The 25,608-nt window shown below is 37.3% G+C and overlaps 1 protein-coding gene across 10 annotated transcripts in view; it reads left to right on the top strand.

Moving 5' to 3' along the window:
- Nucleotides 1–25,608, top strand: part of UTRN (utrophin) — a 511,459-nt gene that overhangs the window by 254,048 nt on the left and 231,803 nt on the right. For all 10 annotated transcript variants that reach the window (XM_053222143.1, XM_053222139.1, XM_053222141.1 and 7 more), the window contains 5 exons: nt 364–578; nt 2,950–3,067; nt 7,110–7,315; nt 9,115–9,269; nt 23,235–23,424. In XM_053222143.1, coding sequence (XP_053078118.1) covers nt 364–578; nt 2,950–3,067; nt 7,110–7,315; nt 9,115–9,269; nt 23,235–23,424 — 884 coding nt within the window. The remainder of the gene's footprint in view (nt 1–363; nt 579–2,949; nt 3,068–7,109; nt 7,316–9,114; nt 9,270–23,234; nt 23,425–25,608) is intronic.

Below are 25,608 nucleotides of genomic sequence, written 5' to 3'. Positions count from 1 at the left end.
AGAATAAATTGACTTTACCAATTGAGGCAAACATCTTGACAAAATAAAGTAGCAGTCCTAATTTTCCTATAGTTGATATACTTTTTATTTTATTTTCTCTTGGTGTCAGTGTGAGTTCCTTCTAACTTACTGCTGCCCTAGACTATTGTGGGACGGTTTAATTGGCTTTATGGCTACCACGGACATATGGATTCGACAGGAAATACCACTGTCATTTTTAGGATGAAAAAATAAAAACGTCTTACAGTTTTTTTTTTACTTAAACTAAATTTTATGTAAACACACACACAAATCACCACTAGGCCACCACAGTCAGAATCTCCTGTTGATGTATTAATACTTGGCCACATTTTTAAATTTCAGCTCATCCTAATGTCCAAAAGGTGGTGCTAGAATCATCTGCGTCCGATATTCCTGTTCTGTCTCCTCGTACTTCGGAAATTTCAATTCCTGCTGATCTGGATAAAACCATAACAGAACTAGCTGACTGGCTGGTCCTGATCGACCAGATGTTGAAATCCAACATTGTCACTGTCGGGGATGTAGAAGAGATCAATAAGACAGTTTCCCGAATGAAAGTAAGTACATAATGTAAAGGCTTGTCATGGAAATACCACACACAGAAGCAGACAAGATCTGTTTGGAGCTCCTTTGTCCTAAACCCTGGGAGAATGAGCTTTAAAAAACTCTCTGTCAAACAGCCATGCTGTTTGGCTAGCTTCAAAGGGAAAATTGTTTCTTGCATTTTTAGTGTTTTTGTAAGATGAGGTTTACCAACTTGAAGTGTAGACTCAGTGTATTTTATTTGTATTTAAATTTTTTTTTTAATATTTATTTTGAAAGGGAGAGAGAGAGAGTGCACATGTACTCATGGAAGCATATGGGGAAAGGGCAGAGAGAGAGAGAGAGAGAGGAAGAGAGAGAATTCCAAGCAGGTTCTGCACTGTCAATCCAGAGCCCCATGTGGGACTCAATCTCACAAACTGTGAGATCATAATCTGAGCCAAAATCAAGAGTTGGACGCTTAACTGACTGAGCCATCCAGCCATGCCTGGACTCAGTGTATTTTAAAATCTAAAACTGATACCTTAAAGGGAGACACATCAATACAAATGTAAACTAGTGTTAGATTTAATGCCTACTGTGATGTAGGATATTTTCCTAAAGCCCCTTTTTACTTTATATTTTGTAATGAGCTTCTGTGTTTAATTGCTGACTTCAGAAGTGAGAATCTCATGCCTAGAAATTTGTTACCATGCATATACCATCTAACATAAATTTTCAGTATTCATAGTGTGCTAGTTTCTGGGCTGTGTGTTATATAGGGATACTGAAAAGGACATACCAGGTAGAAATTGGCAATATACCATAAAATAATAACAATAGCTATTGCTAACTTTTATTAGGTGCTTAAAATGTGCTGGGCAGTTTAGGAAGTATTTCACATGTATCATCTCCTTCACTTTTTTAACAGTCTTTTGAGGTAGGTATTGATTTTATCCCCAGACTACAAATATGTCCAAAGTGAGGCGGAGGCACTGGGTACACGTAAGTAGAGACGTTGCTCCAGCAAGGCAGAATCCGATAGAAGCCATAGCATAGCTATAAGCCACCTGTTAGGGGAGCCAGGATGAGGAAGGAGATTACTTCACAATGGTGGAAAGCGTACTGTGTGGGATTTTGACATCTGGAGATAAAGTCAATGGCATTCCTGATACAGAGAACAGAGTGAATAAGGACATGAGGTAGGGGAGCGTGAGGGACATTGGGTCAACATTGGTGCAGGAAAGAAGTGTAGTGGGCGGTCAGATAGCAAAGGCAGGTTCAAGTTCACTTTGGGAGCGAGCTCCTAGACCGTGCAAAGCCCGTTGGGCTTTTGGTCTGTGAGCAGTTCTTTTTACCCCTTTTCTTTTTCTTTTTTAATTGTGGCTGAGGACTGATGATAATAGAGTGCTGCTTTGGTAAGAAGACTGGGATGCTTCTTAGTGCTTAGGATAAATTGGAGGCAAGAGATACTTAAAGCAAGCACAAGAGCCCTTTCCGAGTGGCTAAGATGATGCTATTGCAATTAACGGAAATAAGGAATAGAAGAAATGGAACGTGGATGAGGGTTTGATTGATTTAGTTTCAGATATGTTGTATTGAGAGGTTCTTAGGCCAATTAGAAGGAAATAATCAGCATTCATTGAAATGTTTCTCTAGGATTCAGGATTAGAAGTTGTGCATAATCCATTTCAAGATAATATTTGACACTATCAGGCTAATTGAAATCTGAAAAATTAGTGAATTTATAAAGAGGAAGAGCTGGGAGAGAATCTTTGCCACACTATTTGTACTTACTGGAAATTGTGTTTTCTAATCTTTATGGCTTTTTATTAGTTCTATGTTGGGAACACTGTATTCCTCATATTTTAAACCTTTTGCCCCTATTTATCAGTACTGAGATAGATCCCCTGCAGCAGCATTTTTCACGTCTGCATGCATTTAATTCGCAGTTATCCCAGTAGCCTTTTTTTACTGTCTCACCCCAGCCCTGCAGGTGACATTAGTTTATATTCATATCTGATGTAGGACAGATATGCAGGGTATCATCAACAGAAGTCCCTGCTAATGTTTTCAGACCATATTTTTTTCATAGGGATTTTCTTCACTGAATCTGCTCAGACTTCATATAGCTGAGCTGTACGATCTTTATTATTTATTTTTGTGAAAACTACAACACAGACAGAGAGTTAAGTGCTTTGCCAAGCGACCTAGATGATAAGTGGCAGAGCTGAGATTTAAACCCAGGACCCTTGCCTTCCAACCTCTCTTTCTCTGCTAGACTGCTGATGCCTCGCTGTAGGAGGAAAACGACAATTCTGATGTCAGCACGCTGGTTTTGCTTTGTTAGTAGTGCTCTTATGGTACGGCTTATGACCTATCTTAATAATCATGCGTTCTTAACAGATCACGAAGGCTGACTTAGAGCAACGCCATCCTCAGCTTGATTGTGTTTTTACATTGGCACAGAATTTGAAAAATAAAGCTTCTAGTTCAGATGTGAGAACAGCAATCACAGAAAAATGTAAGTTTTTTTTTAAATGATATATTACCCACTTTCCCTGAAAATGGTAACACACACACATACACATTTTCATAGATTATTTACCCAGAAATTAATATTATTTGATATTTGATAGTATCTATTAATAATTATAGTTTTGCTTCCATTTTTATTTTTTGTGAACATTATTATGATTCCCTTATGAATTCCTTAAAGTGTTAACCTTATCAATGTTCTGAACATTTATTTCTTAATGTTTATTTATTTTGAGAGAGAGAGAGAGAGAGCAGGGGAGGGGCAGAGAGAGAGGGAGAGAGAGGATCACAAGCGGGCTTTGTGCTGTCAGTGCAGAGCCCATGTGGGGCTCGAACTCATGAAGCATGAGATCATGACCTGAGCCGAAATCAAGAGTCAGACACTTAACCGACCGAACCGCCCAGGCACCCCTAACCTTATTACTTTTAATTACTGGCACATTGGATTTTGTTCCTTTTATAAGTTAGGATTTCTTTTAAAGGAATCAAAAAAGAAAAGTTAGAGAAAACCATCAGAATGCAAAACCATGCTTTCATTATAATTTATTTAGTAAAACCAGATCTTGCTTTGTCTCTTTAACTCCTCTTCTTCAAATGCATTCCAAAAAGAATTTATTGAGCAACTACCATGTACCTGTGGGCCGGATACTAATTTGGGAATAATTTAGTTAAAAGCAAAATAAAACAAAACAAAAAATAAACATACAAACACCACAGCAAAGATCCCTGTTTCATTTGCTTTCTGGCTTAAAATAAGCATCTGTGAAATCTGTAGAGCATATAAAACAGTCTAAATTCTCAAGAATGTCATGTAGGGATAGTCACTGTCTGCTTTCATCATCCCCTCTCCCATACCGCCTTCCACCCACTGTAACTATTCCATATTGTAGATATTCTTTAAAACATCCTGGAAGTTCCTAGTCTCCTTGCCTTTATTCACATTATTATTATTATTTTTTTCCTCTCGGCCTTTTCTTCCCCAGTGAAATTCTATGCAGCAGCTAAAATGTCACCCCCTATGTGATGTCTTCCCTACCCTCTAGTAGCCCCTGGAGAACTGTATTTTCTATCTTTAGTTTCTGCTGTGGCCTTTTGCCTGATAATGTCCTTGTAGATCTCACAATTATTTTAATTCTCTCTCCTTTCCATAGACAGTAAATATTCATCTTTCTGGCCCTGGGCCTCCTACAGTGTTCAATACAAAGTAAGGACTTCATAAATATTTGGGGCAGAACATAAACTGAAAGTTACTTTATTACCTTGTCTAATATTTTCTGAGGCAAAGCAAGTCAACGCTTCCTCCCATGAAAAGTGTGTTTTGAATTCAAAATAAACGTGGCTGCGGCAACATTATTGGAACAGAGGAGTTAGCAGAGAACTTTGTCACAGTGTTGGTTTATTTTTACTGCATAAGCCATTTTCTTTCTTTCTCCATGTTTTTTTTTTTTTTTTTTTCCCCAATTGATGGATTGCTCAGGTCTCTGTTGAAACTCTGGAGTGATCTCATTTCCTATCACGTGGCAGGAGAGCTTCTCTGCTTCAGTGACCCCAAACTATTTACAAAGTCTTCTCCATTTTGCTTTATCCACATCTTATGTTTCCCCCACCCCCTCCTATTTGTCCACTGTTTCTTTTAAGGTTGTTTGACAAGACTTTTCTCTTTCTGAGTAGCTTCCCTTTCTAATTTAACTCCCTCTCTTTGTTTTTTTCCTCCTTTTTTTTTATTTGCATAGAGCCTACATGATCTTTGTCATTATTCATTCTATGGAAAAAAAAAAAGCTCAGTAGGAGTGTACTGCCTATAATAACCTGCTTTTAACACTTATTCACAAAGAATAGAACAATTTGCTTAATGATAAACCTGTGATATTTGCTGTCACTTGATGTCTTTCATGTTATTTGTTCACTATTAAAGGATTCTATTAGTAATAGAGTTGATCATAAGTACTTTATGTAACTTTTTAACTGACAAGTAGAACATTATGATGAATTTGTTCTCTCTTGAAGTAAAAAACTTAGGCAATTTATTTAAACTGTTAAAGAAGACAGCTTAAAACAGATAATTTCATTGAACAATTTTTAGAAATTATTAAACGTAAGTATAATTTCCAGTTTTCTGAACACTATAAAAAATGATAGCTCTTATGGCTTGCTGTAACCCTGTTATCCCAAGAAATTTTACCAGAAGGTCCCATTATGCCTTAACTGCAATATTATTTTGTGGTTAAGCTCTTGTAGGCCTGGTATTTAACCAGAGTGCTCTGCACTCTGTGTGACATCCAAAGCATTTTCTAGACATTTTTGATGTCCCACCTACTTACGATCAATGGGTTGTTGAAGTTATTCGAAGCTACTGTTTACTAGTGCCTCAGTTCAAGGTCATGAACTACCCATAAAGTAATTCATCAAAAGTTTGTTTCATTAGATCTCTCTTTCCTTAGTCCCTTGTTAAAAATGAGAAGAGGAGAGAGGGTAGGGGAGAAAAAGGGTGGAGAACAGACAGAGGAGAAAAAGAAATAGAAAGAGATATTAAAAAAGAAAGAGGACAAGATCTAGTGTCAATTTTGTTATGGTAAAGAGCTACTGGGGACATAGAACTTGAATCTAATTTGCTCTTGGTGTTTTTCTTGAACATATAAAAATACTTTCTTTCATGCTACAGTAAAACAAATATGAAAAGTATTCTTAAATAGATTATTTCCTTTCAAAATCCTGACAGCCTTAGAGCATCTCCTTTGAAGATGACAAGTGACTACATCTGTGTCTTACAGTTCTGTCATAGAGTATTGTTAAACTCTACCTTTATTAAACCAGATTCTGTGAATATAAATTAGATAGGAATTTACTTTCTTTAAAATTTTTGGTTTGTCCATTTAAAATAGTTGTTATTTTTATTGTGAGCTATTTCAGTGCATTAAAAATATAATTTATTTATTTTATTTATTTTTAAACAAAATTTTTTAATGTTTTTATTCTTTTTTTATTTAAAAAAATTTTTTTTTAATGTTTATTTATTTTTGAGACAGAAACAGAGCATGAATGGGGGGAGGGCCAGAGAGAGAGGGAGACACAGAATCAGAAGCAGGCTCCAGGTTCTGAGCTGTCAGCACAGAGCCTGATGCAGGGCTTGAACTCATGGACTGCAAGATCACGGCCTGAGCCAAAGTTGGACGGTTAACCGACTGAGCCACCCAGGCGCCCCTGTTTTTATTTATTCTTGAGAGAGAGAGAGAGAGAGAGACAGAGCGTGAGCAAGGAAGGGGCAGAGAGGTAGACGCAGAATCCAAAGCAGGCTCCAGGCTCTGAGCTGTCAGCTCAGAGCCCAACGTGGGGCTCGAACTCACAAGCCATGAGATCATGACCTGAGCTGAAGTTGGACGTTCAACCAACTGAGCCACCCAGGCACCCCATTTAAAATAGAATTTAGAGGGGCACCTGGGTGTCTTAGTCGGTTAAGCGTCCAACTCTTGATTTTGGCTCAGGTCATGATCTCACAGTTTGTGAGTTCGAGCCCGTCATCGGGCTCTGAGCTGACAGAGTGGAGCCTGCTTGGGATTCCCTCTGTCTGCCCCTCCCCAGCTGTCTTTCTCTCTCTCTCTCTCTCTCTCTCTCTCTCAAAATAAATTTAGAAAAAGATTTAAAAATAAATAAGTAAATAAATAAATAAAATAGAATTTAGGGGCAGGTGCCTCAGTCGGTTAAGTGTCTGATTCTTGATATTGGTTCAGGTCATGATCTCATGGTTCATGGGATTGAGCCCTACATTGGGCTCTGTGCTGACAGTGTGGAGCCTGCTTGGGATTCTCTCTCTCTCTCTCTCTCTCTCTCTCTCTCTCCCTCCCTCACTCTCTCTGTCTCTCTCAAAAATAAATAAATAAACTTAAAAAAATTCCCCTAAGATGTATGTACCAATTTGCCTTCTTTTTCTTTTCTATTTATAACCTTACTTATGATAGACTTGGTATCAGGTATTTTTCCCCTTTACTGAAAGTTACTTTCTGGGATTATTTTTATAATGTCTCCTCCAGTGGAAAAGGTCAAGAACCAGTGGGATAGCACTCAGCATGGTGTCGAGTTAAGACAGCAGCAGCTGGAGGACATGATTATCGACAGTCTTCAGTGGGATGATCACAGGGAAGAAACCGAGGAGCTCATGAGAAAATATGAGGCTCGACTCTACATTCTCCAACAAGCTCGAAGGGATCCACTCATCAAGCAAATTTCTGATAATCAAGTGAGACTCATAGATTTTTTTTTTTTGCATTATCAGTTTGTTGGATGCACTTTTTTGTTCCATCATGAACTGTAATTTTGGGGACCCTCGTCATGATGTTTTCACAAGTGCTTAGAATATACATCTAAATTTATATTAAAAAATTTGACCAGGAAGGTTTTTGAAAAAAATTGGAAGGCATAACAGATAGAAATGTACCTGTATGCCAGATTTATCTCTCACTGATTCTTTGCAAATGGAACACAACCATGAATCAGCATCTAGAAAGATAGGAACCCTCCTCCTTTTACTCCCTTCCATGTCTACCCTGAAAGTTATTTTTATTTATGAAATTCTCTGAGATCTTCATTTGAGGCTACCATAGTGACCAAATCAGGTAACAAGTGTAGTTTCTTTCAGTACCTTTATAACCAACTGTTTTATCTATATCATAAGAATAGGTGACTTTTTGTGATTGGTTTGAATATAAAGTTGACAACATCAAACATTAATGGTATTTTTAAAGTGCTATTTTGTATTCTCTCTATAATTGTAGAAAATATTTGGGGCACCTGGGTAGCTCAGTGTGTTAAGTGTCCACCTCTTGGTTTTGGTTCAGGTCATGATTTCACTGTGAGGTCAAGCCCTGCATCAGACTCTGCACTGATAGCCTGGAACCTGCTTGGGATTCTCTCTCTCCCTCTCTCTGCCCCTCCCCCCACTCACGCCTACTCCCTCTCTCTCTCAAAAATAAGTAAATAAACATTTTTAAAAAAGAAAATATTCTTGGATTGGAGGTTATAGGTGTTAGGTTATATTTTGGTATAACGTTTCTTTGCCCTTCAGGTAACTTAAGATGACAGTGTACATTTGTGAAGAATATAATAAAGATATAATAAAGAATATGTGGGAAAGAAAATATAAAACCTGAGAACATGTATTTATTCTTCACACTTGTAGACTTTCCACAGTTACAATTTAGAAGTCAGGTGGCCGGGTGTCCTGATTTTGTGGATGGTTTTGTGTGTTTATGATATCTGCAGATTGTTTTAATTAAATGACTCAAGTATAATAGTCAGCAAAGCTGACTGAAATAAAATAAAAAGTGATACCAATGCTTCAATCAGCAGATATTAAAAATATTCCTTTCTAAACAATAGTGTGGCTCTTTTCTGCTTCAACTTTAGGGTGATTTTTTTTGCCAGTTGCTATAAAAAGCACTATAGGAACATTCCTCTGTCATTTGGATTTCATGGGGAGTATCTAGGTCCGGGGGTTCTGAGAGGTGGAAACCCAGTGCATGTGGACACACTCTGCATACGTGTAGTTATTTAAGCAACTCTCAGTAAACCTCGCTTGACTCCTTGATCCACCCAAGCAGTTAACTTTGTCAACACACAGAGTGATCCAGGGGCACAGAAGACTTCCATGTTGTTGGCCCTTTTCATTTCTGCCAGTGTGTAGAAGAACTCTATAGTAAGTTTATTCCTGTATGATTCACGTTGCTATAAGGATCAGGTATATAGCAGAACAAATGGAAAAGATAAATGGTTTGAGGAAGTAAAATATCTCAGAGAAGAAAAAAAGAGAGTCTTGTAATATCATCTGCTATGTACTTGATCATTTCCTAGACATTTGCCTTTTCACTTCCAGAATTACTTTTAATTAAGCTTATGTTCAAGAGTTTGTCTCATAATTTGCTTTTTTCTTTTGATATTTGTGTCTAAAACATGTCAAAACCTATGGGGAGGATGAGTGTTTAGGTAATACTAGTTACTGAGTGACCAAGGCTAATCATTACACCTACAATTACACCTTAGATATTGCTTCAAGAACTGGATCCTGGCGATGGTATTGTAATGGCGTTCGATAATGTCCTGCAGAAGCTGCTGGAGGAATATGGTAGTGATGACACCAGGAATGTGAAGGAAACCACCGAGTACTTAAAAACATCATGGATCAACCTCAAACAAAGGTAACACTAAGGGCCTGGCAGGTAAATGCATGTAGAGGTGAGAATTTAGTTGCTTTGGCTTTCTCATGGAAACATGCCAAATATGGGACTACTAGAAGTATATCTTATTACTTTTAACAAATTTTTGTACTGTGCCAAGTTACTATTTTCACACTTAGTACAGAAGGTATATTTATACATTATCTACTTGAATTTCTGCAATGGGGTTCTCCTTGAGTGAGGTTAAACCTTGCCATAGATCATTTTATGTGCTCTGATTTTCCTCGGCCTCCCAGCATTACCTGGAATACATCCTGTAGTACTCTGGTGGTAAGGACCAGTTCGGTATTTACAGATGCATTAGGGTAATATCACCCCTAATTGTAATTAAAATAGTGCACTCTTTGGCCAGGTCATCCTCAGTTGAGGCTGAGAACACACGGATCCAACACCAGGCTTCTGAAACATGCTATGTATATTTAGGGCTTCAGCTAATCTATTTTCATTCCATTACTCTGTCAAGCCAGTATATTTGGAAGAATCTAAAATAGCATATGTGTTTATAAGAGAGATTTTCCTGTCAGTTGAACACCTAGGGTCTGAGGAACTGTAAGCAGTGGTTAGAGTCTCTTTAAGATAGCATACTTATATTGATCATCAGGAAAAAGCATTTACTTCCTGCATGGTACTGGGAATGCCTGTGTCTAATAAAATTATGCTCTCACACACATCTTTATATATTCAAATACAACCAACTGCCTGAAAGCTAATTTGTATAAAAACACATTTTATTTTGCAGTGAGTAAAATGGATGATATTAGAACACCTTATGATACAAGTTATTGGTAATAAAGTATGGCCAAGCATTTAATAACAGTTTGACGTGGAGGTGTTTTATGCATTTTTACAATGTCATTTTTGGAGTCTTCAAAGTAGATTTTTAGGAAACTCAAAGTAAAGAATTAAAAAGCAGTATATGAGTGTGAATATATATGTTGCTACACATACCTAGGATTCTGGAGGAAATAAGACTAAGATAGCAGATACAAAACTTCAGAGTAGTTAAAGCCGAAGATAGCTATAACGCTGCCCTTTCTAGCATTTTAGTACATCTGTTGCCTTTTGTTGTAATTGGTTACTTGGATGTAGTAAGGATCCCAAAAGTAGGGCAGGGAAGAGGGTGAATTAAAAACAACTATAGGATAAATAAGTCCTGGGGACTGCATGGCATCCATAGTTAACCATACTGTATATTCAAATATTATTCGAATGTATATTCGAATGTTATGTATGTTTGCATATTACCAAGTAGGTTTTAAGAGTTCTCAGCACAAGAACAAAAAAATGTGTAACCCTGTGTGGTGATAGATGTTAATTAAATTTACTGTGTTAATCATTTTGCAATATATACTTGCATCAAATTACTATGGTTTATACCTTAGGGTGCTTTCCTAAAACTAACGCAATATGATATGTCAATTATATCTCAATTTAAAAACCCAGCTTTAACACTAAGATAGTCCTTAAGCATACTTTATCTGTGTGTCTCCAAAAATCCATATGTAAGAATTATGACTTTGTTTTTGTTGTAAACGATACCAGAAACACTGATCACTTAGGAATGTGAAGCCTGCTTTATTTAGCACCTCCAATTCTTTTTTTTTTTTTTTGCTTTTACTTTGTAAATATTTTAAGACAGCCTACAGCAGTAGTTAGATTAGATGGAAGAGGCAATTAAAAATGAATTATATTCCAAGGTGATCTTTCATTTATCAGAGGTAAGACAAGCACACTGTTCCAATTTTATGGTAGTTACAAGTCATTGTCCTTATTGTATTTTCTTACTGCATTTTGGAGGGAAATACATCAACATTAATATTTAGACACGATTTAGGTATATTACTATCTATAAAGCAGGGAAAATACAACAAAACTGTAGCTCACAAGATCCTTTCCTGAGTGACAGCTGGGGTTTCTATGTATTTCTAGAATTTTCCCTTCTAAACAGTGATACTTACAGTTTTTAACTGTTTTAATTGGAGACCTTTCTAGAATATACAAATCTTTCCTTGCCTTAAACAAAATATATAAACTTACAACAAACATTTAAAAAAAAATCCTTGGCATTCTTACTGTGATAGGTAGAATTAAAGAACTTTAAGGGCTATATACAATCTTACAGTTCATTTAAGCCAGTGTTTCTCGATGTTTTTATATTATCAACTCTCAGAGAGCCTTGTGAGATCCCCACTCCCATGAAATTTTAATACCATGGGTATACTGTATATCTCTTTCTGTACTTTATAGTTGTGCTTTATACATAAAAAGGTACATTTTTCCACTCCCCTCCCTGACCCTGCCCCACCAAAGAACCACTTTTCACCTCCACTGAGAATGTGTGGTCCAGTGTAATGCTCTCAGGCTCTGAGAAGTTAAATGACATGTTCAAAGTCACATGGCAGAGCCAAGATGATAATTTTCTATACTAAGGTATGATAATGCTCTTCATGCTCTGAGTTCTGAAGAGTTGGTAGTAAATTTATTCAGGCTACTGTACTTTGTAAGATCTTCTGCTTTATTTTTAGTGTATAAATTTTATTGGGTGTCTTCCCATTGTCAGGATCTGTGCTAATCTGTTCACATGCATTATTTTATTTAATCTGCAAGCCACAGGAGACAGGCTGCGTTTTCATCAATGCCATGTCGATGAATAGACTGAAGCAGAGGAAAGTTAAGGAACACCCGAGATCACACAGCTCTTAAAAGCAGAACTGAGACTGGTATCCAGACCTTTTTGACTGTGCAGTCAGTCTTACCTTCTTTAAGAATAATTTTGTTCTTCTTCCTTGTTATAGGAATGTCAGCTATTGCTGTGACTGCTCTGTGTACCCGCCTCTCGGATCTGTCTGTGATTCCACTTACTGTTTCTTATCTGTGTTGAGTTTAGAAACCAGATCTGATTAACGATACAGGGGCCTCTGCCGATGAATAATGTAACACTCTCCAGTATGTGGCCATTGTGCCCTCTGCAGTGGTCGCTGAGAGGGTTTATACAAGGGCTCTCCTCTTATCTTGAAGCCATACTCTGTATATGCGTCATTGTCAGCCAAATTCGGGGAGGGAGGTGAGGGGTTATTATACTTGCTCATGGAATACTGTCATTGTGGCATAATGTGTGAGGTTTAATATCAGCTTTCAAAGGAAATGTTTTGTATGAATTGCAATTGGCCTAAGTAATTTGGCCATTCACAGTTATAGGGCCTCAGTCCCTTATCTACGATGCCAAAATGCAATATGCTCTGATAACAGAAAGCTTTGAATTGACATGAGGCTGTTTATTATAGCCTTTATTTGTCCTGCTTAGTATAAATAGCCTTGTTCCTAGCTGCAGAAATATTAATGTGTTTGCTGCCTCAGACCCTACTTCGGGGTAATATGTCATACAGATACATTCATAATAATAATTTTTTATTGTACAGAAAATTCTTAATTCTGAAACACAGCTAGCTCCCACTATGTTGGATTCTGCAAACAACAGGCCTGTTTCTAATGTCTTTAACTAACGGACATGGATTGATCACTGCTCTTTTCATCTGTGAAATTGTTTTCCTCTTATATCTCTTAATGGCAATTAACAAATTTTTTTTTTTTTAGTGTAAGTTGAGATTATAGTGTGAGTTGAAATGTGCTCATAGTAACTTTTGAACTGTGGATGTCTGATTTGGGTCTGAAATGGTGTTTAGCCCTAGAGTGCCTATGTATATGTATATGTGTATATATATATGTATGTATATGTGTATGTATATGTACACATATACTTGCCTACATGCATACCCATACATACACCTAGTGATCTACGTTGAAATATTGTAAAGGAAATGAGACAATATCCTTTTGTGCTATAAGGACCATCTTATACATCATTAATCACGATGTGCTGGGAAGATGGAAGATTCTGTACAATGAGCCTACTCTCTTTGTGATCCATGAATATGCCATCAGTGAGGTTGGAGGTGGGACTGAGAGATTTGGAGAGGACCACAGGTAATGTCAGCATCTGGGTTGGGTGGGGCAGAGAGCTTCCTGTGGGAACTTTAGTATTGCTGGGCAGAGATGACTGCCTGTTTGTGGTTGGTCGTAATAAACGTAAAGGGAAGATAGCCCTGTTACCCTGTCCTTTAGCATTGCTTATGTACTCAGAGGCAAGTAGAAGGAATGCAGGTGGTACATAGGTTGCAGGGGAGAGGGAGGGGCTTGTAAAGTAGTGAGATGGAGATTGCTCTCAGTCCATAATCACGGGTAAGATGTCTCTTTCGCTGGGTGGTACAGTCCCCCACTAGAGCCTGTGGCTCAGCAGGCAGATCTTAAATTGAATTTCAGATACTACTTACCTGTTGAGGTAGGGAGCAACCCTTTTAACCAGTATGCAGTGACCATGGGCCTGGAGGTCATTATATGAACATAATGGGTAAATGCCTTGTGCTTTGAAAGAGTAAGGTTTTGCCTGGAAGATGAGAGAAACAGTATTTTCCTGGAAGTGGCAATGGAAAGCAAGGAAGAGGACCCTTATTCCAATTACTCACCCTGAGGCATATAGGATCCGTGAGGAGAAAGAAAAAAATGCCATTAAAATTTTCCAGAGGAACTGATGTTCCTAAGGAAGCCAATTTCCCTTAAGATGAAGGGGTTGATCTGTGGTCTGCTGATCATAGAAGAGATTTCTGGACATAATAGAAGAAGGGTTTTGGGGGTGAGTTGGGGTTGACTGGGGAAGGTGCAGAGTAGTATTGGAGTTAAGTCCTATATTGGCTGGGTAATGAAGACTGGATATTTGGTAGTGATTTAGCTAAAAGGGAAACAGGATGTGGTGATATAAATTCTGTCACAGAAATAGTTCTGTGGTCTTAGCTATTTACTTGTTGGCTGCAGCAGCCCTAGGGAGAGCAACTCCTTTGGGTTGTACAAGGTCAATGGCAGGCATCATCGAGTGGGGGTGGGGCCAGTGGGGGCTCCTTTCTTGAGCTTCCCAATTGGTACGGCATTAGCAGCTTAGAATAGTCTCCTTAAATCCCATGGAGTGAATATTTCAATGCTTGATGATGACCCAATCTCTGTGTAACAAAGACTGGTCACCAAAAGACAATAGATTGTGGGGTATGTCTGTAGAGACTAATTCTTCATTAAATCAACTGCATTTCCCCAAAGTGTGCTTTAATACATTTTTTAGCGAAATGTTATTTTATTTACCAAAGAACAAAATTACCTTATGAAAGTATCCATTGAAAAGCTTAAAGAATTGTTTCATTGTAAGTTTTCTACATGCCACTCAAACTACTGATGCCACTATTTTCCTCTCAAAGGAGATAAATATATTTAAATCTCATGTAACTGTAAAGGTCACTTTTTAAGTATAGCAAAACTTAGCAACACATATCTGTGGGTTTTTTAAGGTATTCTTTTCCATTAAAGTAAAAAAAAAAAAAAAAAAGAGACATGTTTAGTTGTATTCACTCTTTTGACCCAATTATAACCACATGCACACTTGATTAAATAATATGTCTTGTAGCTTAACTTATCAAAGTATTGTTTAACGTCTTTAAAGTAACATTTGAAAAGTCAGTTATATGGGTGGCCATGTTTTGTTAGGCTGCAAAATAACCATAAGCTATTTTGTAGAATATAGCTGCTTTTATAGCAGAAATCTCTTCCAAAAGCTGAGTTTACCTTTTAAAAATCCCAGTTCCCTTAAATATAAACTATTATAAATCTGTCACCCATGGATTCCTCAAATCTTTTATGAGAAGCTATTTATATGTTCAGTCTGCACCATTACTTGTCCCAAAGAATTCTATAGTCTGTTACTTCTGTTTGAAGTAAAAATTCTTGTTTCTGCTAAAGTTACCCTTCTAAACTTCAAATATTGTTATCTTTTAGGCTTTCAGCCTATCCTTTATTCTTTATAGGCTAAAAAATATTTTTAAAAAATTTAAGATTAAAAAAAAATCTTCTCTACCTTAGTCTAGTAGCCACAGTGTCCTAAACTTGAAATCCCCCCTGCCTTTTTTTTTTTCTCCTATAATAGTGCTCCTGCCCCTATATTCTCTCATTACACTTCTCAGAACCTCTTCTGGCTCTTCTGATCTTTTCTTAAGATGTAGCAAACCTGAACTGCCAGATATACACTCTTCACTGAGAACTGTAGACCAATGCCAGTTCAGTGCCGATGTGCTCTTAAGAACTTGCACAAGAGTTCTTTCCAACCTTTTTGCTGCCTACACAACACTCATGTATCCTCGTCAGTTACATTTCATTTACATGCAGTGATTCTTGATGATGCTGGACTTGAAGCTAGGGATGGGGGCAAGAATGGAGAGTCTCTTCTATAATCTCTGTGATGGATTATGTAGTTTTAAAAGGACCCCTGGTCGGGCACCTGGGTGACTCAGTTAAATGTCTAACTCTTGATTTCACTTAGGTCACAATCTCAGGGTCATAGGAAGGACCCCTGCATTGGGCTTTGTGCTGAGCATATAGCCTGCTTGGGATTCTTTCTCTCCCTCTCTCTGTTCCTCCCCCATGCCTGTGCACATGTGCACTCTCTCTCCCTCTCTCTCAAAATAAATAAAAATTAAAATAAAAGGACCTCTGGAGACTCTGAAATGGCTCCTTTCCTCATCTAGTTGAGGCAAATTACTTTAAAGGATAGAAAAAAAATTGGAGATATGAAGTGATTTATCCGAAGCCATATAGTTAGTGAATGTCAGAGGTGGTAGAATTAGTTGGTTTTCTGAGAGCAATGAACAAATGGCATTAAAGGTAATTTATTAACTTGTGTGATGAAGTGTGCATACATATTCCTGAGACTTTCATTTGAGCAATTATTTTGGCCTTATGATAGTATGATAAATCATGTGTAATTCCTTAAAAATGGATAAAAAGTTCTTGTAGTGTCCGTATACCATACTTACCACTAGATCTCATTTTAAAAGAAGAACAAAATGGGTGATATGTTACCTTTGAGTTATATTCTATTTTAAATTGCATGTGAAATTATATTTAAAAATCAGACTATAAGTTAATGCACACTATGATTACAAGTTTTAAAATGTATATTTATTATAATAATATGAAGACAATTTGGACTGCTATAGAGTTTAGTTCCTAGTATGTTCATTATTTTTAATAATTGATTACATTCATGATAAAAAAAATCTGACACCCAGATATATGTGAGCTTGAAAAAATTCTCTGGGTCATTTATGATTAAATTGCACATTTGCATGCTGTAAGCAAATTAATTTCCCAGTGTTTCACTAAATTCATATACAAGATTAGGGAAAATGTTATTTATTGAGTCTTTATTTTTATATTTCTTTAACTTTATTTTTTTTACTTTATTGATACATTTATGTATATATACCTCATGTTGTCCGTAAATTATTACAGGATGGGAGACGTTATTTCTGTTTTTGTATTAATGTATTCAGTGCATACTGGAATTGCTACTGTGTGTAGGCCTTGGGGGTACCAGGTGCGCTGATGATCTAGAAGCTTCACACAGACAACAAAATAGTCACTTTTGGTCATGATTGGAGATGTGATAAGGTGGCAGAATGTCTTCCCAGGTAGGGAGATTATCTTGGGTCATCTGAGTGGACCCCGTTCTATGACATGCGTCTTCATGAAAGTAAAGATGGAGGAAGGGGTCAGGAGCCAAGGAATATGGGTGATCTCCAGCCAGAAGCTGGAAATGACAAGGAAACAGGACTATCTCTAGGGCCTTCACCAAGGAATGTGGCCTTGCTGACAACTTGATTTAAGTCTGGGGAGCTCTATTTCAGAAACTACCTGACAGAACTGTGAGGTAATAAACTCAGGTGGCTCGAAGCCGTTGAGTTTGTGGAGATTTGTCATAGCAGAAAGGGCACACTAACAGCCAGGGTAAAGGACATCATGTGATTGTGTGGGACAAAGTGCCTGCACTTCATTGCAGGTGTCTGCACCAAGTTCTGGGGGGAGGGGAAGGTGAGTGGGAATGGGGGTGGGGATGAAGGATATTTAAGGTAAAGAATGTAAACACGAAAGCTCTGGACCAAGGATTAGTGATTGGTTCATTTTTAAAGGGAAAGAAATAAACCCATTGGATTCTCAGACATTTGCATCCTTTTTTCTAGGCTGGGCATTCTTAAGGTTTAATAGAGCTAATCTATAATCTGTTTTTACATTAGCTGTTTGCCACATAACCTATTACGTACATGTGAATATTCTTCAAAATAAATGATAATGATTCTGTAAAATTAAAACTTTTGACTTCATCAAATTTTATAGTCATTAATTTTACGTGAGTGTTAAGAGGTGCCTACTCATGGTCAACTAATTGCATGTGTGTATTCCTGTAATTTTTTGCCTTTTAGTACCTTTTTGGTACTGCCTTTATTTGGTTATTAGTAATAGTTTTTCTGTTGCTGTTTTATTTTTTATTTTTTTTATTTATTTTAAAATTTTTTTAACGTTTATTTATTTTTGAGACAGAGAGAGACCGAGCATGAACGGGGGAGGGTCAGAGAGAGGGAGACACAGAATCCGAAACAGGCTCCAGGCTCTGAGCTGTCAGCACAGAACCCGACGTGGGGCTCGAACTCACGGACCGTGAGATCATGACCTGAGCCGAAGTCGGCCGCTTAACCAACTGAGCCACCCAGGCGCCCCTCTGTTGATGTTTTAAAAACTGGGTGGAAGATTAAACAACATCAGTACTGCCAACCACCCAAATTCTAGTGGGTAACTTCTAAAATTTAAAAAGTAATGAAATAGGGGCGCCTGGATGGCTCAGTCGGTTGAGCGTCCGACTTTGGCTCGGGTCGTGATCTCACAGCTCGTGGGTTCAAGGCCTGCATCAGGCTCTGTGCTGACGGCTCAGAGCCTGGAGCCTGCTTCGGATTCTGTGTCTCCCTCTTTCTCTACCCCTCCCCTGCTTACACTGTCTCTGTCTCTCTCTCAAAAATAAATGAACATTAAAAAAAATTTTTTTAAATAAAAAGTAAAGAAATATATACATATGTTTTAAAAAATTAGAAGTACTTAAAGGTGTATTACAAAATATAGTGGTTCTCTCACTGTTCACCATGGTTCCTCCCACCCCCCTCCCCCCCCCCCCCCCCCCCCCCCGCCGCCGGGAGCAACTACTTTATCTTCTTTTGGCTTCTCCTTATGTCATTTATACATTTCCATATTCTAAATAAAATGAGTATACCATTATCTTCCAATACATTAATATTAGACATTGTCTATTGATATCCTATTCTGGTAAATACATAGGGCATAGCTTTCTCATGCCACTGTTCTCTTCCCTTCGTCATCATTGAATTTTTTTTCACTTTATTTTTATTGTGGTAAAATATGCATAACATAAAATTTACCATCTTAACTATTTTTAAGTCTATAGTTCAGTGGTATTAAATATTCATGCCATTGTGCAGCCATCACCACCGACCATGCCCATAACTCTTTTCATCTTGCAGAGTGAAAACTCTGTGCTCATTAAACGATAACTCCCCATTCTTTCTTTCTCCCATTCCTGGCAACCACCATTTTACTCTCTGTTTAGATTTGACTATTCTAAGTACCTCATGTAAGTGAAATTATACAGTATCTGTGTTTTTGTGACTAACTTATTTCACTTAGTATAATGTGCTGAAGGTTCATCCATGTTGTAGCATATGTCAGAATTTCTTTCCTTTTTAGGGCTTAATAATGTTCCCTTGTATGTATATATTACATTTTACTTATCCATACATCAGTTGATGGACACTTGGGTTGCTTCCACATTTTACTTATTGTGAATTATGCTGCTTTCAATTCTTTTGGGTGTATCCACAACAGCAGAATTGATAGATCATATGTTAATTCTATTTTTAATTTGTTGAGGAATCACCGTACTGTTTTCCACAGTGGCTATATCATCTCATTGCTGAATTTTTATTTTTATTTTTAATTTTTTTTAAATTTTTTAAATGTTTATTTATTTTAAGAGAGAGAAAGAGAAAGAGAGAACACCCAAGTGGGGAAGAGGCAGAGAGAGAGGGAGCGAGAATCCCAAGCAGGCCGTGCACTGTCAGTGCAGATCCTGATGCGGGGCTTGAACCCATGAACTGTGAGATTGTGACCTGAGCCAAAACCAAGAGCCAGTTGCTTAACAGACTGAGCCACCCAAAGGCCCCTTAATGCTGAAGTTTTAGGTAAACAGTTAATTCTGTGTTGACACTGTTATGTGTGTCTAAACATCATCAACAGCCAAGCACTGAAGTTTATTATAATTTTGCTTCTTGTTTTTTTCATCTGAAATCAATAATTGCCTTGCTTTTATGTACTTAGGTTCCTTTGTACCTATTACTAATTCTTCCCACATTTGTCAATGACCTGACAGTATAATTTCTCACAAAGTCGATCATAGTAAGCAGTCTATTACTTCTAATATTTTTACTTAGAGACATTTCTTCTGTAGACGTACTTTTTGGGCCATAATCCTGAGGATTTTTTGTGCTTTTCTCCTAGTTTGGAATCCCTATTTCATGGATCTAATGTGGGTTTGTCTTTTTGTGTGTGTGTGTGCGCGTGTTTTTCTTTTCTCTTTTGGGTATTTCCTTGTTTTGTCCGAATGTATCCTTTGTTAGTTTCATCTAGTTAAAACAAAAAAACATAGCCCTCATCTGACCCAATTCATTGGCTGTCTCTTTTGAGATCTCTTCTCACCATTAGCACGAAGGCCTGTTTGCTTCTCCCTCTCTTGGCTCCCCTGTTTTTTGCTTCTTACATATATATTTTTTCCTGATTTACAATCTTGATTGTCCTTTTCCTATAAATACTTATTATAATACTGTTATAAGGACTCTGAGAAATATGGAGATATACAAGAGTCCTTCTGCCCATAGTGAGTCTACAGAACAGGAGGACAGAAAACAAATACATGTAATGCAAAGTAAAATTTAAGTGTGTAACAAGATCACAATCCAAGGGCTTTTCCAGGATCCATGTTTTTGAAAGCTTTTTTTTTTTTTTCCGAGAGAGCTGCGTTAGCAGGGGAGAGGGGTGGGTGTGGGAGGGGGAGGGAAGAAAAAGAGAGAGAGAGAGAGAGGGAGAGAGAATGTCTTAAACAGGCTCCACACTCAGCACACAGTTCATGGAGCTCAGTCCCACAATCCTGCACATGACCTGAGTTGAAATCAAGAGGCTGACACTCAACTGACTGAGCCACCCAGGGGCCCCCATGTGATTACTTTCTGGATAAAGAGGAGCAGTGACCTTTTATGAACTTAAAGCAAGGAAATCTAATTGGGCTGGGATGTTCTGAAGAAGGTGGTCCTTACCCCTGAAAGAATTGGCATGATTTTGATAAGTGGAGGTGGTTAGAAGGACATTTTTATGTGGATATGAAGTTTTTGGGTGGACACAGTATTAAGAATATCCTAGAACAATAGGAGCATACCATGTTGATCTGAAGAGAGTTTTGGAGAGAACTAGGGAGTAAGCTAGAAAAGTGAATTCGTGACAGATTGTGGAGGACATTGAGTTTCAGGAAAAGCAATTTGGGTTTATTCTAGGCAACCAAACACTACTGGAGACTGTTTAGTAAGTAAATGCTCAGATGAGGTTGATGACTTTCTAGAATGGCTTATGAATGGGAACATAAAGCTTTCGTGCCTGGCTTTTTTGACTTAGCAAAATGCATTTGAGATTCCATCATGTTGTTGCATCTATCAGTTTATTGTTGAGTATGCATTGTTGTGTATTCCATTGTATGCATACACCACAGTTTATCTATTTACCACCTGATATTTGGGTGATTACCTGTTCGGGGCCATTATGAATAAAGTTGCCATTATGAATAAATCAAAGATTTGGATATGGATTTTGTGTGAATATATGTTTTCATTTTTTTTGAGTACATACTTGGGCGTAGGATTGCTAGATTGTTCTTGAGTACCTGGTGAACTTTATTAAAAAAGCTGTCAAACTGTTTTTCGATGGCGGTACCATTTTGCACTCCCATTTGCAATGTATGAGTGTGGCAGTTATTCTACATTTTCCCCAGTACTTGGTATAATAATTTTCTAAAGCCATTCTAATGTTTCATTGTGGCTTGAATTTACATTTCTCTGATGAGTACTGATGATGAGTATGTGCTTATTTACCATCCATGTATCTTCTATGATGGCCTGTTTAAATCCTTTACCCATTCATTTAAGAATTTGTTTATTGATGTGTGAAGATTGATGTTCATTGTAAAACCAAAGACTACAGAAAAGTACAAACAGGAAAGTGAACCACCTTAAATCCCAGCACCTAGAAATAACTGTTTTAATATTAGCATTACAGGCATTTATCCTTTTATCTAAATATATAGATAGTCCTGTATATAAGACAGATGGATGGATGCATGATGTATGGATAGATGAGTGGATGGGGTAGAAAATATATATAAGTATAAATGAGATTATATTACACATACTGATTTTTTTATTGTTATATAGTTCACATACCATGAAATTAACTCTTTTAAAGTGTACAACTCAGTTGATTTTTAGCATATTCACCATGTTGTGCAACCACAGCAATACTCTTAATTTCAGAACATTTTATTACCCCAAAGAAAAACACAATACCCATTAGCAGTCAATCCACATTGCCTTCTTCTCCAGTCCTAGGCAACAACTAATCTCTCTTCATTCTGTGTGGATTTACCTCTTTTGGAAATTTCATATAAACATGAATGGAATCACACAATATATAGCCTCTTATGTCTGGCTTCTTCCACTTGGCATACTTTCAAGGTTGATACATGTTATAGCGTGTATCACTATTTCACTCCTTTTTATGGTTGAGTATACTACATGTATACTACATTTTATCTATCCATTTCTCTATTGATAGACATTTGGGTTGATTCTGCCATTTGGCTATCAGAAATAATGATGCTATATGAAAATTTGTGTGCAAGTGTAGATATATGTCTTCAGTTCCCTTGGGTTTAAACACTTAGGGTGTAATTGTTAGTATCCACTTTTAGCATTGTTTTTTTTTTTTTCTTATTATGGAGCTTTGAGGCATAAAAAGTTTTAAAGGTTGAATATACAGGAATGTATATCTCTTAAATGTTTACATTTATTTATTTTGAAAGAGAGAGAGAGAATGCATGAGTGATCACAAGTGAGGGAGGGGCAGAGAGAAAGAGGGAGAAAGAGAGAATCCCAAGCAGGCTCCACGCTGTCAGCGCAGAGCCTGATGCAAGGCTAAGTCTCATGAACCGTGAGATCATGACCTGAGATGACATCAAGAGTCGGATGCTTAACCAACTGAGCCACGTAGTTGCCCCAGGAATGTATCTGTCTTAAATCATGCAACTCCATGATAGTTCTATGTATTAGTTTTGACTTCGGTTTAATGAAGGGTTTATAGAAGCTTGGTTTTCCAATGTTTTCCAAATGTAATATTATTAAATCAGTTTAAAGAACCAATTTGTATTGATTTGAGTTGTTTTAAAATATGTAAAGTAAGCCCTTAAAATTATTTTCATTTTATCATATTTCTTCAGATTTTACTGCTTCCTAGAATTCATTTAGTCACTTGTTGCATGAATATTTATTGATACTTCCTTTGAGTGTTAGGCATTATGCTAAGGTATTGAAATAAAATATCAGGGAATAACTTAATATACAATTAGGAGTTGTAAAATGGAGTCATGATTATTTTATGATATGGGTGTTATTTTGTTCATATTTATATGTCTCTCTCCCTCTTCTCACTATTCACATCACTCCTCTCATTCAGAATTATTCAAGATACACAGATCAATAAATATCCCAGTTACATTAGGCACTTAAATAATAAAGGTTCCTCGGAAGCTGTTAATGTGTTTTTCGGGGTTGCACGGTCCGGACTGTCACACCGAAAGTCATGGAAACGTGCGTGTCATGTTGTTACTTGCAGCGTTGGCGACAGACAGAGCGCCTTGGAAGCTGAACTGAGGACAGTGCAGGCCTCTCGTAGGGATCTGGAGAACTTCCTGAAGTGGATACAAGAAGCAGAGACCACAGTGAATGTGCTTGCAGATGCCTCTCAGCGGGAGAATGCTCTTCAGGACAGCGGCTTGGCCAGGGAGCTCGCACAGCAGATGCAGGCAAGTGCACGGGACACTGCACCCAGTGCTTTTATTTTTACTGTGCTCTTTTGATGCAGCTGCATGCAAATTTATTACCATTAAAAGGTGAGGTTGTTACTTAATTCTGTTAGGAGATCCATGCTCCCCTGTGAATAATTGGTTTCTGGAAATAAGATCTATAAAAATACTTTTACTTAATAATAGAGGAAAACCCCGTTTTATGGGAGTAATAATTGTTTATTTAGACTAACAGAGCTGTTCTGTTTTTGTCATTTTAAGCCCTATTACACTTAGCCTTATTGAATCCTAAATTATAAGGGCACCTCCTTTTAATATGAAGTTGTTTCTTTCTCCATTTATTATAAAGTACTTAATATAAAAGCTGCAAAGGCTCTGTGGCTTAATTTACAACTATGAACATTAGGCTTAAGAACATTATTACTTTTATGTCATTAGCTCGATACTATGATTGTATATAGAGTCTGAGGTTCAACTATCTCTCCTCTACGAAACATGCTAACACAAAATCTTTCCTTTACAAAAGTTTATGAGAAATGACACGTAGCACATCTGTATCTTTCCTCTGCCCCCAAGTACAACTGCTTCAGTGCCCTTGAATTTACCATCTTTGTATAGAATGACCTAATCCGGCCAATCACAGGCCTTCTCATTTAGGACTTGGTGTGAAAACCTATTTTAATGGAGAAGTCTGCTTGTCTACCAGTTTCACATCTGCATATTTCTTTATGTCTTGTCAGTCTCACGTCATTCTGACAGTTATTATTTCTGATATGCTTGTGAACTCATGGCTCGGTGCCATCTGAGGCATGTCCATCCTGTCCCGGCTGATCACTTGGCTCCTCAAGGGCAGACATTATGTTACTCCATATTGTTGCCTACCTAGTGTCATACGTGTACATTCTAGGTAAATACTGACCACTTCCTGTGGACCCTAACTTCACCATTATGAAATTCAGTGTGATGATCTTTTTGAGTCTTTTCTTAGAATTCTTTTCCCTTGAAATATCAGAATGTTCACAAATATACAAATCTGGTTAAAGGGTACAGTAGCTTTCTGGGAATTGTTCTTATTCTTTTTTTTTTTTTTTAACATTTATTTATTTTTGAGACAGAGAGAGAGAGAGAGAGAGCATGAACAAGGGAGGGTCAGAGAAAGAGGGAGACACAGAATCTGAAACAGGCTCCAGGCTCTGAGCCTGACGCGGGGCTTGAACCCACGGACCGCGAGATCATGACCTGAGCCGAAGTTGAACGCTTAACCAATTGAGCCACCCAGGCTCCCCATAATTGTTCTTATTCTTACAAATTTTCTCTACATTTGGAATTATTTTCACTAAAAAGTTATAAATTATTTTTTTTAAAGGACCTTTCAGGAATAGACTTCTTTGTAACTTGTTCCCATGTGTAAAGACTATTAGGGTATTTTAATGGTGGAGTCCTCAAGATTAATTTAATGAAAATCCATGTTTAATTACATTACTTCTTACTTTTTATTCATTGCATAATACACTTGTGACTTGGTAATGAGGGTGACTGAGCAACTATCGAGGTTAAATATGTCCTTTTGTCTTACTGTCTAGAATCTGAGGAAAACACTATACATGTTATTTGATAAAATATTTAGCTATCATCTCTTTTTCAGGGGGTTAGAGAGGGCTCTAACTGTAGGCAGATGCTAGAATATATTATTTTTTATGATTTAAACAACTGGAAGCCAGACTTATAAATGCTCACGGATGCTTACTTTACGTAATGGTGTTAAATTCAAAAGACACCAGGCTGTGCATTTGAGGCTGCAACAGTGTATAGACAATGAGTGAAGGAGGCTTGACATGAACCTTGATGATGAAGATCAGCAAAACAGACCTATTTTAAAGGTTGATAATGTCTTCTGGCACATTTTATCTTGGGATATATTTTTACCATAGCCAAAATTCTTCTCAATACTTAACGAATACTCAAAACTGAGGAAATACATGTAAATGAAGATGCTTAAAATCTTTCCAAATAAAAATAACTAAGCCTAAGATTGCTTGTCTTCTGGCAACCAGCATCAAGAAAGAAAGCTTGCTGACTGAAATTATGGCATGTATAGTAAATGTCTCTCGAAAATAATTTAATGTTGCTGAAACTTAATGTTGTGACTCCTAAGAAGTATTAAAGAGGGGCATTTATTAAGAG

The sequence above is a fragment of the Acinonyx jubatus genome, chromosome B2 (assembly GCF_027475565.1).
Source record: "Acinonyx jubatus isolate Ajub_Pintada_27869175 chromosome B2, VMU_Ajub_asm_v1.0, whole genome shotgun sequence".
Lineage (NCBI taxonomy): Eukaryota > Metazoa > Chordata > Mammalia > Carnivora > Felidae > Acinonyx > Acinonyx jubatus.
This window is presented reverse-complemented; position numbering and strand designations above follow the sequence as displayed.